Consider the following 19,837-nt stretch of genomic DNA (forward strand, 5'->3'; position numbering starts at 1 on the left):
CCCTGGTGCAGCCTGAGACTGTGTCCTCTTGTTCTGGTGCTGGCTGCCTGGGAGAAGAGACCAACCTCCACCTGTCTGCAACCTCCCTTCAGATAGTTGTAGAGAGCAATAAGGTCACCCCTGAGCCTCCTCTTCTCCAGGCTAAGCAACCCCAGCTCCCTCAGCCTCTCCTTATAGAGCTTGTGCTCCAAGCCCCTCACCAACTTTGTTGTCCTTCTCTGGACTCATTCCAGCAAGTCAACATCCTTCCTAAACTGAGGGGCCCAGAACTGGACACAGGACTCAAGGTGTGGCCTAACCACATAGCTCACAAAACCCAGGATGTGCCCCTGCGGGAAGGGATGCCCAATGGTCCCAGAGGCAGCATCTATGCCCTGGCTGAGGGTTTGGACATCCCTGCTCTCTTCTGGCAGCAGCTGCCTCTGTCATACTCCAAATCATTAACAAACAGCAGCCCCAGAGTTTGCCTCCAGGCAGCTGAACCTCACTGGTGGGAGCAGGACTGGGCAGCCTGATGGGCTTTGGGCATGCAATGAACCACCATTACCCACCTCCCACACTCCACATAGGATCAGAGAATTGCTTCAGTTGGAAAAACCCTCTTGAGATCATTGAGTCCAACCCTCAACCCAACACCACCATGGCCATTAAAACCATGTCCCCAAGTGCCATGTCCACATTTCTTGATCACCTCCAGGGATGGGGACTCCAGCACCTCCCTGGGCAGCCTGTTCCAATGTCTGACCACTCTTGCAGCAGCAAAATTAGAACTCATGAACTCCAGAAAAGCTCTGGAGATATGAAGCTGTCATGTCAGCCTGTGTTGTTCCAATTAATTGCAATCTATTCCTAATTGAGAGCTATTTTAAGACTTGTCATTACTCTGAACAAAATGCAGAGGAATTTGTGTGCTCCCCTTTACCCCCCCACAAATCACACTGGGGCAAAGAAATCCTAGGGAACAAAGGAGAACCAGGAGCCTGATTCCTGGTTTTCTTCTGCCTCTGCAGCAGATACAGCCCAATTATTCCAGCACCCTCTCAGCAAAGATGTTTCTCCTCCTGGTCAGGTAGAACCTCCTAGGTTCCAGTTTGTGCCCATTGCTCCTTGGTTCCAGGGTTGGGGACTTTGCCCCACACGGGTCCAGGGTTGGCATCACAGTGTGGGCATGGCACATGGCACTTGGGGACATGGTTTAATGGCCATAGTGGTGTTGGGTTCATGGTTGGACCTGATGGCCTTAGAGGGCTTTTCCAGCCAAAACAGTTGTATGATTCACCACATGTCCTGCTGATCAGAGGATGCAGAGCACTGTGGCCACCACATTCCCCTGGCAGGATGCTGATGTGCTGGCCAGGCCCAGCTGCTCCTGCAGCAGAGGCAGCCACCACTGCTGTCTGCTTATGAAGTGGGCAATGCCTGAAGGTGAAGGGTTCTCCCAGGATCTGTTTTGTGGTTAAGACAAGCTCTGAGTAGCCCACCTGGAGCTTGTGTCTCCAGGCTAGGGCATGAGGACTCCAGGTAGAGGTTAAAATGTATATTGCACAGCCAAGTGATGTCAAAAAGAAGAAAGTGACCATGAAAGAGGTTTCCCTTCTGTTCTAAAGTGGAAGGAGTCAATAGAATAGAATAGAATAGACTAGAATAGAATAGAATAGAATAGACCAGACCAGACCATGTTGGAAGAGACCTTTGAGATCATCGAGTCCAACCTATCATCCAACAGCATCTAATCAACTAAACCATGGCACCAAGCACCCCATCCAGTCTCTTCCTAAACACCTCCAGGGACGGTGACTCCACCACCTCCCTGGGCAGCACATTCCCATGGCCAGTCTCTCTTTCTGTGAAGAACTTCTTCCTAACCTCCAGCCTAAACCTCCCCTGGAACAGTTTGAGACTGTGTCCTCTTGTTCTGGTGCTGGCCACCTGGGAGAAGAGACCAAACCCACCTGGCTACAACCTCCCTTCAGGGAGTTGTAGAGAGCAATAAGGTCTCCCCTGAGCCTCCTCTTCTCCAGGCTAAGCAACCTCACCTCCCTCAGCCTCTCCTCACAGGGCTTGTGCTCCAAACCCCTCCCCAGCTTTGTTGCCCTTCTCTGGACACATTCCAGCAAGTCAACATCTTTCCTAAACTGAGGGGTCCAGAACTGGACACAGGACTCAAAGCTTGGGGTCCAGCACAGCTTTCACAAGTGGTCTGATACCCTCAGTGACCATGGCTGACCCATTTCTCTGGAGACTTTCTGTCCTTACCATGCTGCTGCTCACACTTTGTGCTTCTCCTTCCACTCAGAAGTTGAACCTCACCACGTGTTACTTCGAGAAAGAGCTGGAGATAAATATTTTGGCTCATTTCGTCTGCCTTCTGCTTTCTTAACACCAGGTCTTGCATTTTCTCCACCATTTGGGGAGCTGACTTTTTATTTTCAAACAAATCTGATGCTCCTCCAGAAGTTCATTCTGAGAACTGAGTGTTGTGGGGACGATCAGAGGAGTGCTGGCAAAAGGAGAATGTGTTAGGAGGAGACTCCTGGTAATTGTATGTGATGGAGAGGGGCTGGCTAGAGTTCTCTGGCATGAGTCACTGATTAACAAATTGCATTGGGTTGAAGGAGACCCTCGAAGATCCTCTTGTCCAACCCTCCCTGCAGTCAGAGGGACACCTCCTAGTTGGAGGTGATCTAATTGATCAGGCTGCCCAGGACCACATTGAGTCTGATCTTGAATGTCTCCAGGGATGGGGCCTCAACAACATCCCTGGGCAACTTGTTCCTGTATCTTACTACCCTCATTGTGAAGAATTTCTTCCTGATGTCCAATCTTAACCTACCCTGCTCCAGTTTCAAACCATTGCCCCTCATCCTATCCCCACAGGCCCTTCTAAACAGTCCCTCCCTACCCCTTCTGTAAGTCCCCTTCAGATATTGAAATGTCGCTCTGAGGTCTGCCCGGAGCCTTCTCTTCTCCAGAATGAACAGCTCCAACTCCCTTGTCCTGTCCCTACAGGGAAGATGATCATCTTTGTGGCCTCCTCTGAAGCCACTCCATCAGGTCTATGTTCTCCTTGTGTTGGGGGTCCCATAGCTGGACACAGGACTCCAGGTGAGGTCTCACCAGAGCAGAGCAGCAGAATCAGCTCTCTCCATCTGCTGGCCACACTGCTTTTGATGCAGCCCAGACTGCCATTAGCCTTCTGGGCTGCAAGTGCCCATTGCTGGCTCATGTCCAGCTTCTCATCCACCAGCACCCCCAAAGCACAGACAGAGAGCCCCAGGGAGAAGAGTTCTGATTTTTTGCACAAGTTCAGAGAATTTCAATGGAAATAACTTCAAAACAACAACACAAAAATTAAATGAGTGGAATGGACTGGAAGGCACCAGGTATCTGTAGGGAGCAGCTCACAACAGCACCCAGGAGGGTGAAAAGTGGTTTTAGCTCCCTAATTGTGCCTGGCAGCAGCTGCTGCTTCCACTGCCTCCCTTCCTGCTGCCTTTGAGCACATGGTCAAGTTCAATCCAGTAACATTGCTGGCAAGTCCTCCCCTGGTTTTGTTTGCTTGCTGAAATGCTGCTGCAGATACTTGATCCTCAATGCAAAGAAACCCAGGGACTGTCCACCCTGCTGCCAGTGCTGATTCCACAGCCAGTTCCTCACCTGGCATCTGTCACTGCTCCTCAGCTTTACCTTGGTGATTTTATCCAGACAGGGGCACTTGCTGCTGATGAATTCAGCTGGAGTCCCAAGGCAGGAGGTATTTATTCAAACACCAATTAGACCTTGGTCTCTCATCAATCACAACACCTCTAATTCATGCATGGATGCAAGCCTCAGCTGAGGGCTGTGCATGGCTGAGTGATCCCAATCACGTTGCCACTCTCCCAGCCTCATCTCAGCTCAGGCCTGCAGACAGGCAGGGCTGGGTTGGCCATGTGTGAGATTTTTAAAAGCTCCAACACTTCATACTTAATTTTTTTGCCTTGGAAGGAGGACACTTGCTCCACAAGGCTGGAAACAAAGGCAAGCATGGAGATGAGGTTGAAGCCAGGTGGGGGCTGGTTTCTTCTCTCAAGGAACAAGTGACAGGACAAGAGGAAATGGCCTCAAGCTCCCCCAGGGAAGGTTTGGGTTGGACATGAGGAACATTTTTTTACCCAAAAGGGTTGTCAAGCCCTGGAACAAGCTGCCCAGGGCAGTGGTGGAATCCCAGTCCCTGGAGGGGTTTCAAAGCCATGGAGATGTGATGCTGAGGGAAATGGTTTAGTGGTGGCCTGGCAGTGGTGGCTTAGTGGTTGGACTCAATGACCTTACAGGTCTCTTCCAACCAAAATGATTCTGTGAGAGTATCAGTCCCACAAGCACTCAGGTGATGGGACACTCATGGGATGGAGGAGATGGGGGGCTGGCCAAGGGGTGGCCATGGAGACTTCCTGGCTCAAGGTGGTGGCCACCCTGTTCTCACCTCCCTTGGCAGTGTTAGAATAGAATAGAATAGCATAGACCAGACCAGGTTGGAAGAGACCTTCAAGATCATCGCATCCAACCTATCATCCAACACCACCCAACCAACTAACCCATGCAGCCAAGCACCCTGTCAAGTCTCCTCCTGAACACCTCCAGCGATGGTGACTCCACCACCTCCCTGGGCAGCCCATTCCAATGGGCAATCACTCTCTCTGTGTAAAACTTCCTCCTGACCTTCAGCCTGAACCTCCCCTGGCACAGCCTGAGACTGTGTCCTCTTGTTCTGGTGCTGGCTGTCTGGGAGAAGAGACCAACCTCTGCCTGTCTACAACCTCCCTTCAGGTAGTTGTAGAGAGCAATAAGGTCACCCCTGAGTCTCCCCTTCTCCAGGCTAAGCAACCCCAGCTCCCTCAGTCTCTCCTCATAGGGCTTGTGTTCCAAGCCCCTCACCAACTTTGTTGCCCTTCTCTGGACACGCTGTTCATTCCTTATCAAGTGGGGGTGAGTTGCTGCAGCTGGCCACAGCAGAAGAGATGAAGTGTGGAAGGAACAGCAAAACCTGAGGACTGTTGAGAGGATCAAGTCATGGGGACAAGGACAAAGAAAAGGAATGTGAAATAGGACTTGTGGGCTGTTTATCCCTACCTTAGCTCTACAAAATCCAAACCCTAGCTGAGATGGACTCAGCTGGGGCTAAGGTCTGTGTGCCACTCCTCACAATAAAAGCTCTTGCTGGCTTGCCTTTGAGGTTCCTGCGCTAATTTGGTTTCACATCCTAACTTCTCCCTGGTGTTCTGCACACCGTCGATTCCTCCTCACAGGGATTTCCCATTCCCTTGGAATGTGCCTGCTGGGAAAGTGGGAGAGGGGAAGAGAAAGTCTGGCTGTCTGATGGTTTGTGTGTCAATTATACATCAGAGGCTCTGCTGCTTCTTCAGAAGCTTCTAATAATAATAATTATAATTAGGGCACTGGGAGAGAAATGTGCTGAGATCAGGGAGAAAAGCAGGAAAGCCAGGCCAGAATTAATTAGCCCCTTTTATCTAAGAATCTCAAAGCATTTAGACATTAATTAATGAATTCTGTGGTTACATTAGCATGATGTTGGGTTGCTGCTGGCATGGGAGCCACTCGCTGGGGCTCAGCACCCGGCCTTGCTCAGCCATAGGTCCTGTGTGGGTTGGTGCTGCTGCAGATGCTTCCCTCTCACGGTGAAACAAAGAGAAATCATAGAATCAACAAGGTTGGAACAGACCTCAAAGATCACCAAGTCCAACCTGTCACCCAACACCTCATGACTAGACCATGGCACCAAGTGCCACATCCAGTCCCCTCTTGAACACCTCCAGGGATGGTGACTCCACCACCTCCCTGGGCAGCACATTCCAACTCTCTCAGTGAAGAACTTAAATATCCTTGTTTTTTCCCCCCAGTCATTCTGTCTGTCACCCTGAGAACACTCCAAACTGGGATGAGAAGCCCTGTGCCCCAGGTAGCAGTGGGACTGAGTACATCTATGCTGCTGGGAACTGTGCAGATCATAGAATGGTTTGGGCTGGAAGTGACCTTAAAGATCATCCAGTTTATTCACCATGGAAGCCATCAGCTTTTGGTGCACATGGGACATGCATCTTGTGGGCTCATGGGGATCTGAAGGGGGCTACAGGGAAGGTGGGGAGGGACTTTTTACAAGGGCCTGTAGAGATAGGATGATGTATTTATCAAAAAGAAATGTCTTCTTCTTCCCATTCTCTGCAGAGAGCAGCAGATGTTCAGCTTGCAAATAGGAGCTGGTGATTTGTACTCTCCCTGCTGCTGCAGGAGCTGCTGGGCCAGGCTCTTGCCTTTCCCAGGGCAATGGTTTGAAACTGGAGCAGGGGAGATTCAGGTTGGACATTAGCAGCAAGTTCTTAACAATGAAAGTGGTGAAACACTGGAACAGGTTGCCCAGAGATGTGGTTGAGGCTACATCCCTGGAGACACTCAAGATGAGATTTGTTGTGGCCCTGGGCAGCCTGCTCCAGTTGGAGGTGTCCCTGCTGATTGCCGGGGGGTTGTACAAGATGACCTTCGAGGGTCTCTTCCAACCCAATGCAATCTGTGAATCTGTGAATTTGGAGATCTTTGCCCACCCACTGCAGCCATGCCCAGCACATTCACAGCACCCAGTGCTGGATCCCAGTTCTCCTGCCAGCCCAGTCCTAGCATAGCCCAGCTCTCTGAACCTCTCCAAATCCCATAGGTGTTGCCAGCACCCAAACCTCAGCTGCTTTTTGCAGTTCTGCCTCAGCAATAGATGAATTTCTGCCTCCCAGCTCACCCTGTGCCCAGTGTTGGTGAATATTCATTAAGTGAAATTAGCATCTATTAGGTCCTAATTGACTTACAAAAGGCTTGGTTTGTGGTAATGAAGTATATACCCTAGATGTTCCTGATGACAGCTGGTGGTTCCCCATGCCCTTGCAGCCATCCCTGGCTGGGGTATGGCCACTCCACAGGGGGCACAGGGAGCTGGATCCCTTCATCTTCCCCACAGGGGTGAGGAGGCATCTGCGAGCTGAGAACGGGCTGAACATGAGCTCAGGTTTGCAAAGCTCTGTTAGGTGCTGGCAGCAACGGCCAGGGGCACCTCAGTGTCTGCTCTGATGTCTGATATTTGGTGTCTGATGGTATTTTGTATCTGATGATGTTTGGTGTTTGATAATTGGTGTCTGATGATGTTCAGTGCCTGACACTTGGTGTCCAGGCTGTTTGGGGATTTGTGGCACATGCTGGAGATGTGTTCCTCAGCTGGACAAGCTCAGCCCTTTGGTATGGGTGCCAAGGGCTGTCCTGCTATGGGATGGAAACTGGCCAACGTGATCCCCATCCACAAGAAGGGTCGGATGGAGGAACCTGGAAACTACAGGCCAGTCAGCCTGACCTCAGTGCCAGGGAAAGTGATGGAGCAGATTATCCTGGCAGCAATAACTGCGCACCTGAAGGATGGCCAAGGGCTCAGGTCCAGCCAACATGGATTCAGGAAGGGCAGATCCTGCCTCTCCAACCTGATCTCTTTCTATGATCAGGTGACCCGCCTGGTGGATGTGGGGAGGCCTGTGGATGTGGTCTACCTGGACTTCAGCAAGGCCTTTGACACCGTCCCCCACAGCAAACTGCTGACTAAGCTGTCAGCTCATGACTTGGACCACTACACTCTGTGCTGGGTTAGGAACTGGCTGGAGGGCCGGGCCCAGAGAGTGGTCGTGAACGGTGCCGCATCCAGCTGGAGGCCAGTCACCAGTGGTGTCCCCCAGGGATCAGTGCTGGGCCCTGTCCTCTTCAACATATTCGTTGATGATCTGGATGAAGGGGTAGAGTCAGTCATCAGCAAGTTTGCAGATGACACAAAGTTAGGGGCAGATGTTAGTCAATTAGAGGGTAGAAAGGCTCTGCAGAGGGACCTCGACCGACTGGACAGATGGGCAGAGTCCAATGGGATGGCATTCAACAAGTCCAAGTGCCGAGTGCTGCACTTTGGCTATGGCAATCCCATGCAGAGGTATAGGCTGGGGTCGGAGTGGCTGGAGAGCTCCCAGACAGAGAGGGACCTGGGTGTGCTGATCGACAGCCACCTGAATATGAGCCAGCAGTGTGCTCAGGTGGCCAGGAGGGCCAATAGCATTCTGGCCTGCATTAGGAATAGTGTGGCCAGCAGGAGCAGGGAGGTCATAGTGCCCCTGTACTCTGCTCTGGTTAGGCCGCACCTTGAGTACTGTGTCCAGTTCTGGGCTCCTCAGTTTAAGAAGGACATCGAAACACTTGAGCGTGTCCAGAGAAGGGCAACAAGGCTGGTGAGAGGCCTTGAACACAAGCCCTATGAGGAGAGGCTGAGGGAGCTGGGATTGTTTAGCCTGGAGAAGAGGAGGCTCAGGGGTGACCTTATTGCCCTCTACAACTACCTGAAGGGTGGTTGTAGCCAGGAGGGAGTTGGCCTCTTCTCCCAGGCAACCAGCACCAGAACGAGGGGACACAGTCTCAAGCTGCGCCAGGGGAGGTTCAGACTCGAGGTGAGGAGGAAGTTCTTCACCGAGCGAGTCATTCGGCATTGGAATGGGTTGCCCAGGGAGGTGGTTGAGTCATCGACCCTGGAGACGTTCAAGGGGAGATTGGACGTGGCACTTGGTGCCATGGTCTAGTCATGGGGTCTGCGGTGTCAGGTTGGACTCGATGATCCTCGAGGTCCTTTCCAACCTAAGTGATACTGTGATACTGTGATACTGTGATGTGGAGGGGCATTAGCTAAATGTCTCCAGGAATTTGCTGAGAAACTGTTAGGGAGGCATCAAAACCTGCCACACTCAGAGCAAAGCTGGGATGGAGAAGGAGGTTGCACAACATACTGATGGAAACTGACCTGGCCAGGAACCTTCTCCCTCCCAGACCATTTGTCACCATTTTCCACATAGTTTGTGGTAGAGAAGCAGCAGAGGCAGTGGGAGCTCACAGTCGTGGTGCAGGAGCAGGTGAGCATCCCTAGTGCTGTTCACCAGGAGCCTGGGGACTAGAGGTGGCAAGCAGTGGGAAAGAGCTGCTGGCAGTAGTGAGTCTCGACAGATGTACTTCCTCTGTCAGCATCCACTGGGGAAAAGAACTGATCTGCAGGTGAGAAGAGAAGGACTCACCCCAGAGAGTGTGGAGGAAACAAGGCACGGAAGAGCAGCAGCTGCCCTGCTGCCAGCCAGAAGAACATTCCCTGCTCTCACCCAACTGCTCCTCATCCTCATTCCCTGCTCTGAGCTCTTGCCCCTGTACCACTGCCAGAAATGCCAGAGTTCCATCCTGGCTCCAGGTCCCTGGTTCCCTGCCCTGGGTCAGAGCAGGGACTCTGTATCTGGTCCAAAGCTGCAAAGCTAAATTTGACATTTCTTGCTCTGGATAATGTTCCCAATCTGCCTGAGCTGGCAGTGAGAATTATGTTTTAGTGGGAAGATGGATGCTTCCAAGTGACATTTAAATCCATGATTATGGCGGTGGTTTGGGCAGGGAACAGTTGCTCCTGGTGCCAGCTCTGCTCTTTCTCATGGGTTGCTGCCTCTGGGCAGGGCTCCAGCTGAAGCACAAAGAATCCAACCACATACTGCATGAGTCAGGAAATCAATTCAGTAACTCAGGGGCTCTCATCCCCAGTTGGGAATGCAAATGAAGGACCATGTTCCCCAAAAGCCCCTGGTTTGGGCATGGCCATTTGTGGAGAAACCTCTTTGCTGTGCGTGTGTTGAAGCCCTGCAGCAGGCTGCCCAGAGAGGTTCACAGATTCACAGCTCAGGCATGGAAAACACGGACTTTGTTTTTTAGGTTGGACATGAGGGACAATTTCTTTCCCTTGAGGGTTGTCAAGGCCTGGCCCAGGCTGCCCTGGGCAGGGGTGGAGTCCCCATCCCTGGAGGGGTTTCAAAGCTGTGGAGATGTGGTGCTGAGGGAGCTGGTTTGGTGGTGACCTGGCAGTGCTGGGTCAGTGGTTGGACTGGATGATTTGAAAGGTCTTCTCCAACCTAAACTATTCCACATTCCTTTGAGTTTTCTGAGCCATGAGAGCAGTGTTCTCTGAACACTGTTTCACCACGAGGAACATCTTGTTGTGTTGTGCTTAGCTTCATGCCACAGGAAAGCATGGCTCCTAGGGCCTGGGGTTCCCATCTCGGTGTCACACATGGTGTAAGGCTGCTGTATTCCTGCCTGCTCCCGGGAGTCTCTCAGGCGGCAGCAAGCCCTCAGGGGGCGAGCAGTGCCTCGGGGTGCTGGTGGGGGCTCAGAGCTGTGGGTAACCCCGGGGTGCTGTGTTCCTCTTGCAGGTGAACCCTCCCGATGGTCCTCCTCCCACTGCGACTGCTGCTGCAAGAATGGCAAAGGCGACAAGGAGGGGGAGAGCGGCACCTCCTGCAACGAGCTGTCCACCTCCAGCTGTGACAGCCAGTCTGAGGCCAGCTCCCCCCAGGAGACCGTCATCTGTGGCCCCGTCACCCGCCAGCCCAACATCCAGACTCTGGACCGCCCGGCCAAGAAGGGCCCAGTGCAGCTGCTGCAGCAGTCAGAGATCCGCAGGAAGAGCGACCTGCTGCGGACTCTCACCTCTGGCTCCAGGGAGTCCAACTCCAGCAAGAAAAAGGCAGTGAAGGAGAAGCTCTCCATTGAGGAGGAGCTAGAGAAGTGTATCCAGGATTTCCTCAAAATCAAAATCCCAGAGAGGTTTCCGGAGAGGAAGCATCCCTGGCAATCCGAACTGCTGCGGAAGTACCACCTATAGGCTGAGGGTGGGCAAAGCACACGACCCCCCTGCCCTTAGAGAGAGATCCTAAGGGAAATGCCAATAATTCCCCCAAATAATTGTTTGTTAGGTCACAAAGCCAGGCCAGGCCCGTGTCTGTCGTGCTGCCTACTTCACCTCAACATTTCTAGCTGTAGAGTTAGGGACCTTTCCTCCCCGTGGTGGAAGCACAACGACAAATGCTTCTCGCTGTCGACTCCAAGTCTTACACGAGCTCAATACCTTAAGGGCACAACCAGATCTCTTCACCTCCGGCTGCTGCTGCTGCTGCTGGTGGGACCATGAGCTGGCAGTGGCCTGGGCTTGGTGGCCTCTATGCCTTCTGCCTTCTCATTCACAGATTGCATCAGGTTGGAAGGGACCTTCCGAGGTCATCTTGTCCAGCCGCCCTGGGAGGGACAAGCAGGGCTGCAAGGGCCAAGCTGTGCCGTGGCAGTGACCCTGCAGCAGGTGTAGATCTCTGTGTGCATATATATATATGTGTGTATATATCTGAGTGTATATATATGTGTATATATATAGCAATAGAGACTGCTGGCAGAGCTTCTGCCTCTCTCCTAACTGCACTTTCTCAGAAAAGAGCATTGTTTTTTTTAGCAGTCTGTGGATGTTCTGTTTCTTCTTCAGGTCTTTGAGGGTTGAACAGCAGAAAACCCAAACCCAGCTCACTGTCTCCCCCTCCCCCAGTGCTCCCTCTCTCTTCTCCCCCCTTTCCCTTTCCTCTAGATGCATCTCAGTGGGGCTGCACTGCCAGCAGCAGAATCTCCTCCTGGTGGTGATGATCTTGTCCCCTCTGTGTCCTCCCCATGCCTCATGTTGTGTTTCTCAAGGCTCTCTGGTGCCAGTGGGTTAAATGCATGATGATCTCAGTTGGAAGCCTGTAGGAATTAGATTGGAGATGAGGAACAATTTGATTCCTGCAGGAGTGGTGAGGCGTTGGAATAGGCTGCCCAGGGAGATGGTGGAGTCCCCAGCTCTGGAGGTGTTCAAGAAACCTGTGGCCATGGCACTTGGGGACATGGTTTAGTGGCCATGGAGGTGTTGGGTTGATGGCTGGTCTGCATGATCTTAGAGAGCTTTTCCAACCCAAACAATTCTATGGTTCCATGAGTCTATAAATTCTCCCAAGGTGGGGTGTGGTGGAAGTAGAGTGGTTTTGCTGGTGAGGATGGTGATGGCTGATGTCTGTAGGCTTGCCTGGCATGTGTGGCCTCAACAGGGCAAGCAGGCCCTGGGCCCTGTCCATCACATAAGCAAACACAAGTAATGTCCTGCCTGATAAGCCCCATTTGACGCTTGGACCGGTGGGGAATCAGTTGCTGGAGGAGGGGGGCAGAGTTTCAGGAGGAAATGCAGACCCCAGAAGGACATGCCAATGTTCCCTCCTGCAAGTGCCCATCTCAGTGTTGGTCCTGTCTGCTGCCAGTGCCAGAACATCACTCAGCAAAGTGTGCCATGATTCCATGTTGGGAAAGGCTGATCCTACCTGGATCAGAGTCAGGGTCCCACAGCCCTCCAGGACATGGGAGCTCTGGGGAGGGGAATGAGTTGGTCTTGTGGGGTGCAGCATGATGGCATGTCTGGCATGCTGCACAAGCCCAGCAGCAAGGACCAGAGAGTGACCAGGAGCAAGTGCTGGCAGGTGGGCCCAGGGCAGATGAGCCATGGAAGATAATGGGAATGTGAGTTGCCCCTGGTGACCTATTTTGGCCGTAGCTGGGGACAAAGCAGCAGGAGAATTAGAGATAAATTGTTTTCTGAAAGCACAAGAAGAAAGAGATTTATTACCTATATATATATATCTATATTTAAGAAAAATATGTCAGTGTCAGTGCTGGTAACAAAGCCCTTTGATTCTGACTCATTTAGCATCTTGCAGGTGCCAGGGCTTCCCTCCTCTTGCATTTCAGAGAGTCCCATGGGAGATGATGTCCAGCATGCCCAGATTATTTCTGTGGATCCTCATTCAGTTTCAGCAAGGTGGTGTCTTTGTGCTTCCAGGGCTCCACACACCTGGCTGGGACATTCCTGCCTGGCCAGAAGGACCACGAGGTCTGCAGGAGCACACGATTCATGCCCACTGCTCAGCTGCAGGCACTGTGCAGTGCTTCCTGGTGAGGATCCAAGTTCTACCAGCAAAAAGAGAAGCAATACTGGTCCAGAGTGACCCATAATCATGAGCTGGCTGTAGAGAGAGGGGAAACCCTCCCAGCAATACATCTGCCAGCCTCTGGAGAACAGGGCTTGGATATAGCAGCTCAGCATCATCTCTGCTGAGGCTCCACAGAGAGAAGGGAAGCGTATCCCATGGTGAAAGGCAGCCAAGGTAATGCAGGGTGAGGACTGGGAAATAGAGGCTCTGGTCTGGGAAGTGCTGGGCTCAGGAAGGAATCTCAGCATTTCCAAGGATCAGGCTCTAGGAGTCATTCAGCTTCTGAGACATTGGCCCACACTGGAGCTCATGCATGGTGATTGTGCAGCTTGAAGGGCACAGGGCCCCATGGAGCCCAAAGCACCGCACAGGCTTTGGCTCCTCCTAGCTAATTGTTGCTTAGTTTCTAACATTTTTCTTTTCCTATTTAACATTCCCTGCATCACTTTCCCCTACTCCAGCACCAAGCAGAGCAGAGCTGGGGGCAGACAGGGTTTTCTCTTGGGATTTCCAGCTGGGTTTGCAGTTTGGGGCGGGTCAGATCTTCTCCTGGGCTGCAGGCTGCAGCTAAACCTTGTTTTTCCCACCACACAGATTCCACCCCCTCTCTCTTTTTAATATCCCAGATATTTGGGCTCTCAAATGCATGTTCCAGGGTGGGAGGAGAGGCCCTGAGTGTGTGTGTGTGTGTGTGTATGGTGTTCCCAGGCTGCTGTTCAGGGTGCACAGGATTGCTCCATGATGAATAACTGTAGGAAAAAAATTAGACCAAATGAAATGCGCCCGAATGGGCTTGATTTATGTGGCCTTCACACCTTCTGCTTGAGCTGAACTGGTTATTGCTCTCCAGAGCTACAGAAATAAAGGTCTTAAACTTCAACACTCACAGGCAAACCGAACCTGTGGTGTGCTGAGAAGGGTGGAAGGGAGGCAGAGCTGGTGCCAGGAGTGTGGGGCTGCTCCGGCTCCACATAGCAAGGGGTTTGAAGGTGATTTGCTGTCAAGGAGGGTTGCTCTGGGGCTCTTTGCTGGCTGGCAAGCTGGAGGTGGAGCAGGCTCTTCTGCAGAGGAGCCCTGGGAGCCATTCACCTGATGGGTTAGCCAAAATGCTGGGTCCTTCACTGCTGCTCACAGGTCTCCTTCTCTCCCTCTTTGCCTCACTGCTTGTCTCTGGACCACCACAGCCACCAATGAGCCATGCTTTGGGGACTTTGTTTTGACACTGCCAGGTGGCCACAGTGCCACTAAGAGCTTGCCAGTGCAAGCTCTGCTGCTGAGGCTGGGTGAGCAGAGGATGAAGCATGATGTGATGGTGTGGAGATCCATGCCTGGATAAAGACAGGACCAGAGTGATTAAGAGCTCTGCTCCACCGTGGCCTCATGGTTGACATGAGGGTGGAAGCAGACCGGGAAAGAACAGCTGAATCTTGTCCTAATGGTGGTGTCCACCCTCTGGAGGTGTTTTTTCTTATCACAGCGGGGTGATGTGTAAGCTCTGGGAGAGCTCTGCCCCCAAATGATGTCATATCCATGTTCAGACCTGTGGACAAGAACCTGCACAGATGTATAGCTGGATAGACACATGCATCTGGGGATGAGGGGCACATCCTTCTGCCCCTTGGCAAGGCTGTTCTCCCCCACTCCCTGTTAGGAGGAGCAGGAGCAGTTCCTTCAATAGGTGAGGTTCTAGGGCTTTGTTTCTCACCCAAACACCTGGAGACACCCAAGCAGGACTCAGAGCATTGAGAGGACACAAAGGGAGAACAGGAGTTCACATACACCCCTGAGGACCAAAATTATTTCCTCCCCCCCCCCCGCAAATCCTCTTCACACACTGCAGAGGGGCTTCACAGCACTCTGGAGAACATGTTTTGAAGGGTTAATTTTAGGGTTTGAGCCAGTGTGTGAACTTTATTGGCAAAGCTGTGGACCAAAGGAGAAAACAAGGTTGATCTCTATTGGCAATGACCACAACATAACCAAGACCTTCAGCCATACCTCACACAGCTCTCCTAGCCCCAGAAAGGCTGGGGAAGACTTTCCAGCTTCTTAGTTTTATGAGTCCATTTTATTTGCAAAGCTGAAGAATTAATCAAGGTTGACCTTTACTGGCAATGACCATAATGTAACTGAGACCTTCAGCCATATCTCATGCTGGTCTCCTAGCCTCAGAAAGGCTGGAGAAGAGGTTCCAACTTTCCTTCCCTGCCCTGAAGCCTTCCCACCACTGTGTGGACTTGACTTTCCAAGTACTTTATGTGTAAGGCCCCATGTGGATCATGGTACAAAATAATTGTCCAGTCTTATGGATAGCGTATGCCCCAGCGGGGTTTTGTAGATTAATAGTAGAACAACAGCAGCAACAACAAAGCACTTTTAAATGATTTCTATTAGAAAAGACATTCTTTATTTTTCTTGGCATCACTGAAAAGAAAAAATAGCAGTTTCTAAGTAAGATATTAGAGATTTTAAACTATAGCAATGGTAGAGCACACAGGAGAGACTTGAGGGTCCAACCGACGCAGCGTTCTGAGCTGAGGCAGGAGGTCAGCAGGGCCCAGCAGGCTGGATGGGAATTGGTGGCCTTCCATGTAGGGTGTCCTCCCTGATGTCTCTTCATGTGTCTCCTCTGACTGTGCCACCCTCTCCCCAAGGAGTGGGCAAAGGGTAGTGAGGAGACCATGGGTTGGTGGGGAGACCTAACCATAAGGATTTGGTGCGTGGGCCAGTGAAGGGAGCTGACCCCAAGGATTGGATATTTGGATCAAGGAGAGGACCAGACCCCAAGGAATGAGTGTGTGGGGCAATGAGGGGGCCTGACTCCAAAGAAGGAACATGTGGGGCAGTGAGGGGGCCTGACCCCAAGGATTGGATATTTGGGTCAAGGAGAGGACCAGACCCCAAGGAATGAGTGTGTGGGGCAATGAGTGGATCTGGCCCCAAGGAGTGAGTGTGTGGGGCAATGAGGGAGGCCAGACCCCAAGGAATGAGTGTGTGGGGCAATGAGTGGATCTGGCCCCAAGGAGTGAGTGTGTGGGGCAATGAGGGAGGCCAGACCCCAAGGAATGAGTGTGTGGGGCAATGAGGGGGCCTGACCCCTAGGAATGAGCGCATGGGGCAAGGAGGGGACCTGGCCCCAAGGAATGAGTGTGTGGGGCAATGGGGGGACCATGTTTACAGGACATGATCCGGCCTGGGTGGCAGTTTGGGTTGCACAGACACTCCAGTGCTGCCGGTGCAATATTTTCCCAACCCAGAGAAGATGTGGAGGTTGGGGGGGGGTGGTGTCTGCGTGAGCTCCTGGGGGCCTCACTCGTGGTACACATTCTGACCTCATCCCAGCAGCTGGTGGCTTTGCTGGGGCTGAGCTGGCGCCTTGCAGATGGAGGTGAAATGGCACCCGTGGAATTACCTCTCCGCTTCCCAGCGTGGTTCACTTGTACATAAGTGTCCTGTCGAGTTGTTTACAGGTTATTTTGTGCGTGATTGTGGAACAAAAACAGAAACCAACACAAAACAACAACAACAACAACAACAAAAAGAGTTCTAACTGTGGAGTCCAAGGAATTGAGTTGACTGGAAGGTGTTTTAACGAAGCAAACCAACCCAAGAATGTGCTTCTTACAGTACAGCCATCCTGGGTGATGGTCTCACACAAATGCATGTATCTCCGTGTTGTCAGTCCCCACCAGTGAGGTTCTTGGCAATATTCTGCAGTCTGTGAATAGCAAAATATGCATCAAAACTGTGACAATGACAATATAGCTGTTTCTGCTGTGGTATGTAAGAAAAACAAACAAACAAACAACAAAGCAAAAGAAAACAACAATCCTCTGGTTTTTAGCCTGCCGTATTTCCCCAGTGCAAACAAAAGCCACCCCAAGAGAAAGCGAAGTGCGATGAAGGGATTTGAACATCCCTCCTAGGAAGGAAGGCTGAGAGACCTGGGGCTGGTTAGGCTGGAGTAGAGAAGGCTGAGAGGGGAGCTGATCCATCAATATCTAAGGGGTGGGTGTCAAGAAGCAGCGGGCAGTGATAGGACAAGGAACAACAGGTACGAGCTAGAACCCAGGAAGCTCCACCTCATCATGAGGAGGAACTCCTTTGCCATGAGGGTGCTGGAGCCCTGGAGCAGGCTGCTTGGAGAAGTTGTGAAGTCTCCTGCTCTGGAGATTTTCAAGCCCCCTCTGGGTGCATTCCTGTGTGACTTGCCCTAGGTGATCCTGCTTTGGCAGGGCAGTTGGACTAGATGACCTCTGGAGATCCCTTCCAACCCCCACCATTCTGTGACTATTTGATCTTGGAAAGGACCCAGTGAGTCGTGGCTGCGACCTCTGGGGAGTCACTCAGGTAGTGGCACTCACGAGGGAGTGGCTCTTTATAGATGCTTGGAGGTGGGAGGCGATGGGGTTGCCTTCTGCTCTAGGAGGAGATGGCCTTTTGTTTGGGATGACCCTCAATGACAAGAGCCGCTCCACATTAATGGTGTCCAGGTGTGGGCTGGGTGTTCCCAACAGGCTGGTGGCCAGTTCTGTTACCAGTGCTGTGGGGGCTGAAAACTGCAGCTGGTTTGTGTTCTGCAATGTGAGAGACAGACAAGAAGGACTTAATTGGTGTCCTTCAACTGAATGGAGTCCAATGGAGGCTCCAAAGATGCTGAGGGGCCTGGAATATCTCTGCAAGGGGGAAAGGCTGAGAGCCCTGGGGCTGTTGAGCCTGGAGAAGAGCAGCATGAAAAGCGTTCTGATCAATGCTCAGCAAGAGTTAATGTACCTGGGGCGGGGGGGGGGGGGCAAGAAAATAGGGCCAGATTCTTGTCAGTTGTGCCCAGGGGCAGGACAAGGGGCAACAGGCCCAAACTGGAAGCCAGGAGGTTCCACCTGAACAGGAGGAGAAAATTCATAGGTATGAGGGTGCTGGCACCCTGGAGCAGGCTGCTGTGGAGAGGTTCCAAAGCCACCTGACCATTGTGATGCTGGGCAGGCTGCTATAGGTGCTTCTGCTTTAGCAGGGGGTTGGACTGGATGATCTCCATAGGACCCTTCTAGCCTCCACCATGCTGGGGTTCAGTGAGCACCACCATAAGTACACAGACCCAGCTGTGCTCTCTTGCCCACTGTGAAGCAGCCCTGGTTCATGTTACCATTTCCTGGCAAACTGGGATTCTTCTCCCTGGAAGGTTGTTGGGTTTTCCCTCATTCATGTCTGTGTTGGGCAGAGGATGACAGGTCAATGGTCTCATGGTGAGGTTCTTCTCTGTCCCTTTCTTGAACAGAGATTTCCTGATGCTGTGCTTTGAGCACTGTCACCAACAGCAATACTTCTGGGAAAGCCATCGTCCCATCAGGGGTCACCTGCCAGAGTACTTCCAACAATACCTTCAAATCCTTCTGTCCTCTCTCATTTGGAAAAGTCCTGGATGAGGGAATGCTTTGCTACAACTTCAGTTTGGCTGAGTCATGAGTGGAGAAGGTGTAAGACATGGCAGGAGGAGAAGGATAGAGAGGGTCAGGCAGGAGATTTCTGAACTTGGAGAGGCAGGCAGCTGGTCACCACATCATCCATTCCAGGCAGGTCCCAGGGTCAAAAATGGCATCCAGCTCTGAAGCTTTATGTTCCTGCAGTAGCTGCTGCAAAGATAAACAGAGAGAGAAGGCAGCTAGGGTGAGAGGAAACCACCAGGAGAGCTGCTGTTGGAATGACAGACTCATCATTTGGCTTAGTTTTCAGATCATCTCCCCTTATGCACAGCTCTCTCAGGAGTATCCAGGGCTTGGCATGGCCACTCTGGGTGGCACACCTCCCACCAACACTGCTCCAGTCTGGAAGCTGGATCTCAAAAAGCCAGAAAACCAGGGGAGTGCTGGGGCTGAGGCTCCTGGCATGATTGTGGTGATTATTATTTTTCATCTGTGGGACTTAGCTGCTCTGCAGTAGAAGCCTTTTCCACCAGGCTCTTCCTAGGAGAGGGTGAAAGATCCCATCCATCCCTGCAGAGCTCCCTCCATATGGTGCTTCTCCAGGGCAGGATCTGGATATCACAGTGTCTGCACAAGCATATGGAAGGCAAAGTGCTGCTAGAAGCTCCACCTCCTCAGATGGGGAAACAGGATGCAGTCACAGCCTGCTGCCCCAGGTCATTCCAGCAGCCAGCAAACAGCCAGTGCTGGAAGGACCAGGAGCCAGATGATAACTCCACTCCCACCCCAGCAGATGACTCTGGAGAAGACAGCTGCCTTCTGCATCAGTGACAGCACCTGCAGGGCCAGCAGTGGGGGCCCTGCTCTCTAAAGTGCCATCAGAACTCTTGTGCGAGCTTAACCACCCCACATTAACCACCCCTTGTCTGGAGCCAAGGAGATGATGGGGAGAAAGGGCAGGGAGGAGATGGTTCTGCTGCTGGTGGTGGTCTGCAGTCCTGTATCCCTGCCAGCTTTCTCCTGGATTGCATTTGGAGCCTGGAGTTTGTCACCAGCTTCTCCAGTGGGCAGCAACATCATCCTCTCCTGGGGCTGATCAGGACCACTTTGGGGCACTGCAGCTCGGAGGGGGATGATGGAGATCAGCTCACCCCATGGCATCTTCATGCAGACGAAACAATTGGCCATGCTGCTGTCAGCACTTTGTTGTGTGACATGGCAGAGATTCCTTCCCTCCTGGGCTTTTCCATCCTAAATTACTGAAGGTGTTCGGGGCCAGGAACAGGAAGCAGCAACCACAAACAGCTGGACTCCAGGCGTCCAGGAGCTGTTGCACTCTTGTGTGGGTGAGATCTTGGGGAATGATGGATTTGGCCTTCAACAATCAACACTTTTATTGCTATTCATTATTTTTAATGACAATTTGGAATAAAGCAAAGGTTGACATTTTCTCTTTCTTTCTTTCTTTCTTTCTTTCTTTCTTTCTTTCTTTCT

The 19,837-nt window shown here is 52.0% G+C and overlaps 1 protein-coding gene across 1 annotated transcript in view; it reads left to right on the forward strand.

Moving 5' to 3' along the window:
• KCTD16 (potassium channel tetramerization domain containing 16) overlaps positions 1–19,767 on the forward strand; it is a 71,859-nt gene extending 52,092 nt beyond the window's left edge. The window contains exon 3 of the mRNA XM_068170328.1: positions 10,299–19,767. Coding sequence (XP_068026429.1) covers positions 10,299–10,750 — 452 coding nt within the window. The 3' untranslated portion in view covers positions 10,751–19,767. The remainder of the gene's footprint in view (positions 1–10,298) is intronic.
• Positions 19,768–19,837: the final 70 nt, after the last annotated feature.

The sequence above is a fragment of the Melanerpes formicivorus genome, unplaced genomic scaffold, assembly GCF_026170545.1.
Source record: "Melanerpes formicivorus ecotype bairdi unplaced genomic scaffold, bMelFor1.0.p_v2 SCAF_336, whole genome shotgun sequence".
Lineage (NCBI taxonomy): Eukaryota > Metazoa > Chordata > Aves > Piciformes > Picidae > Melanerpes > Melanerpes formicivorus.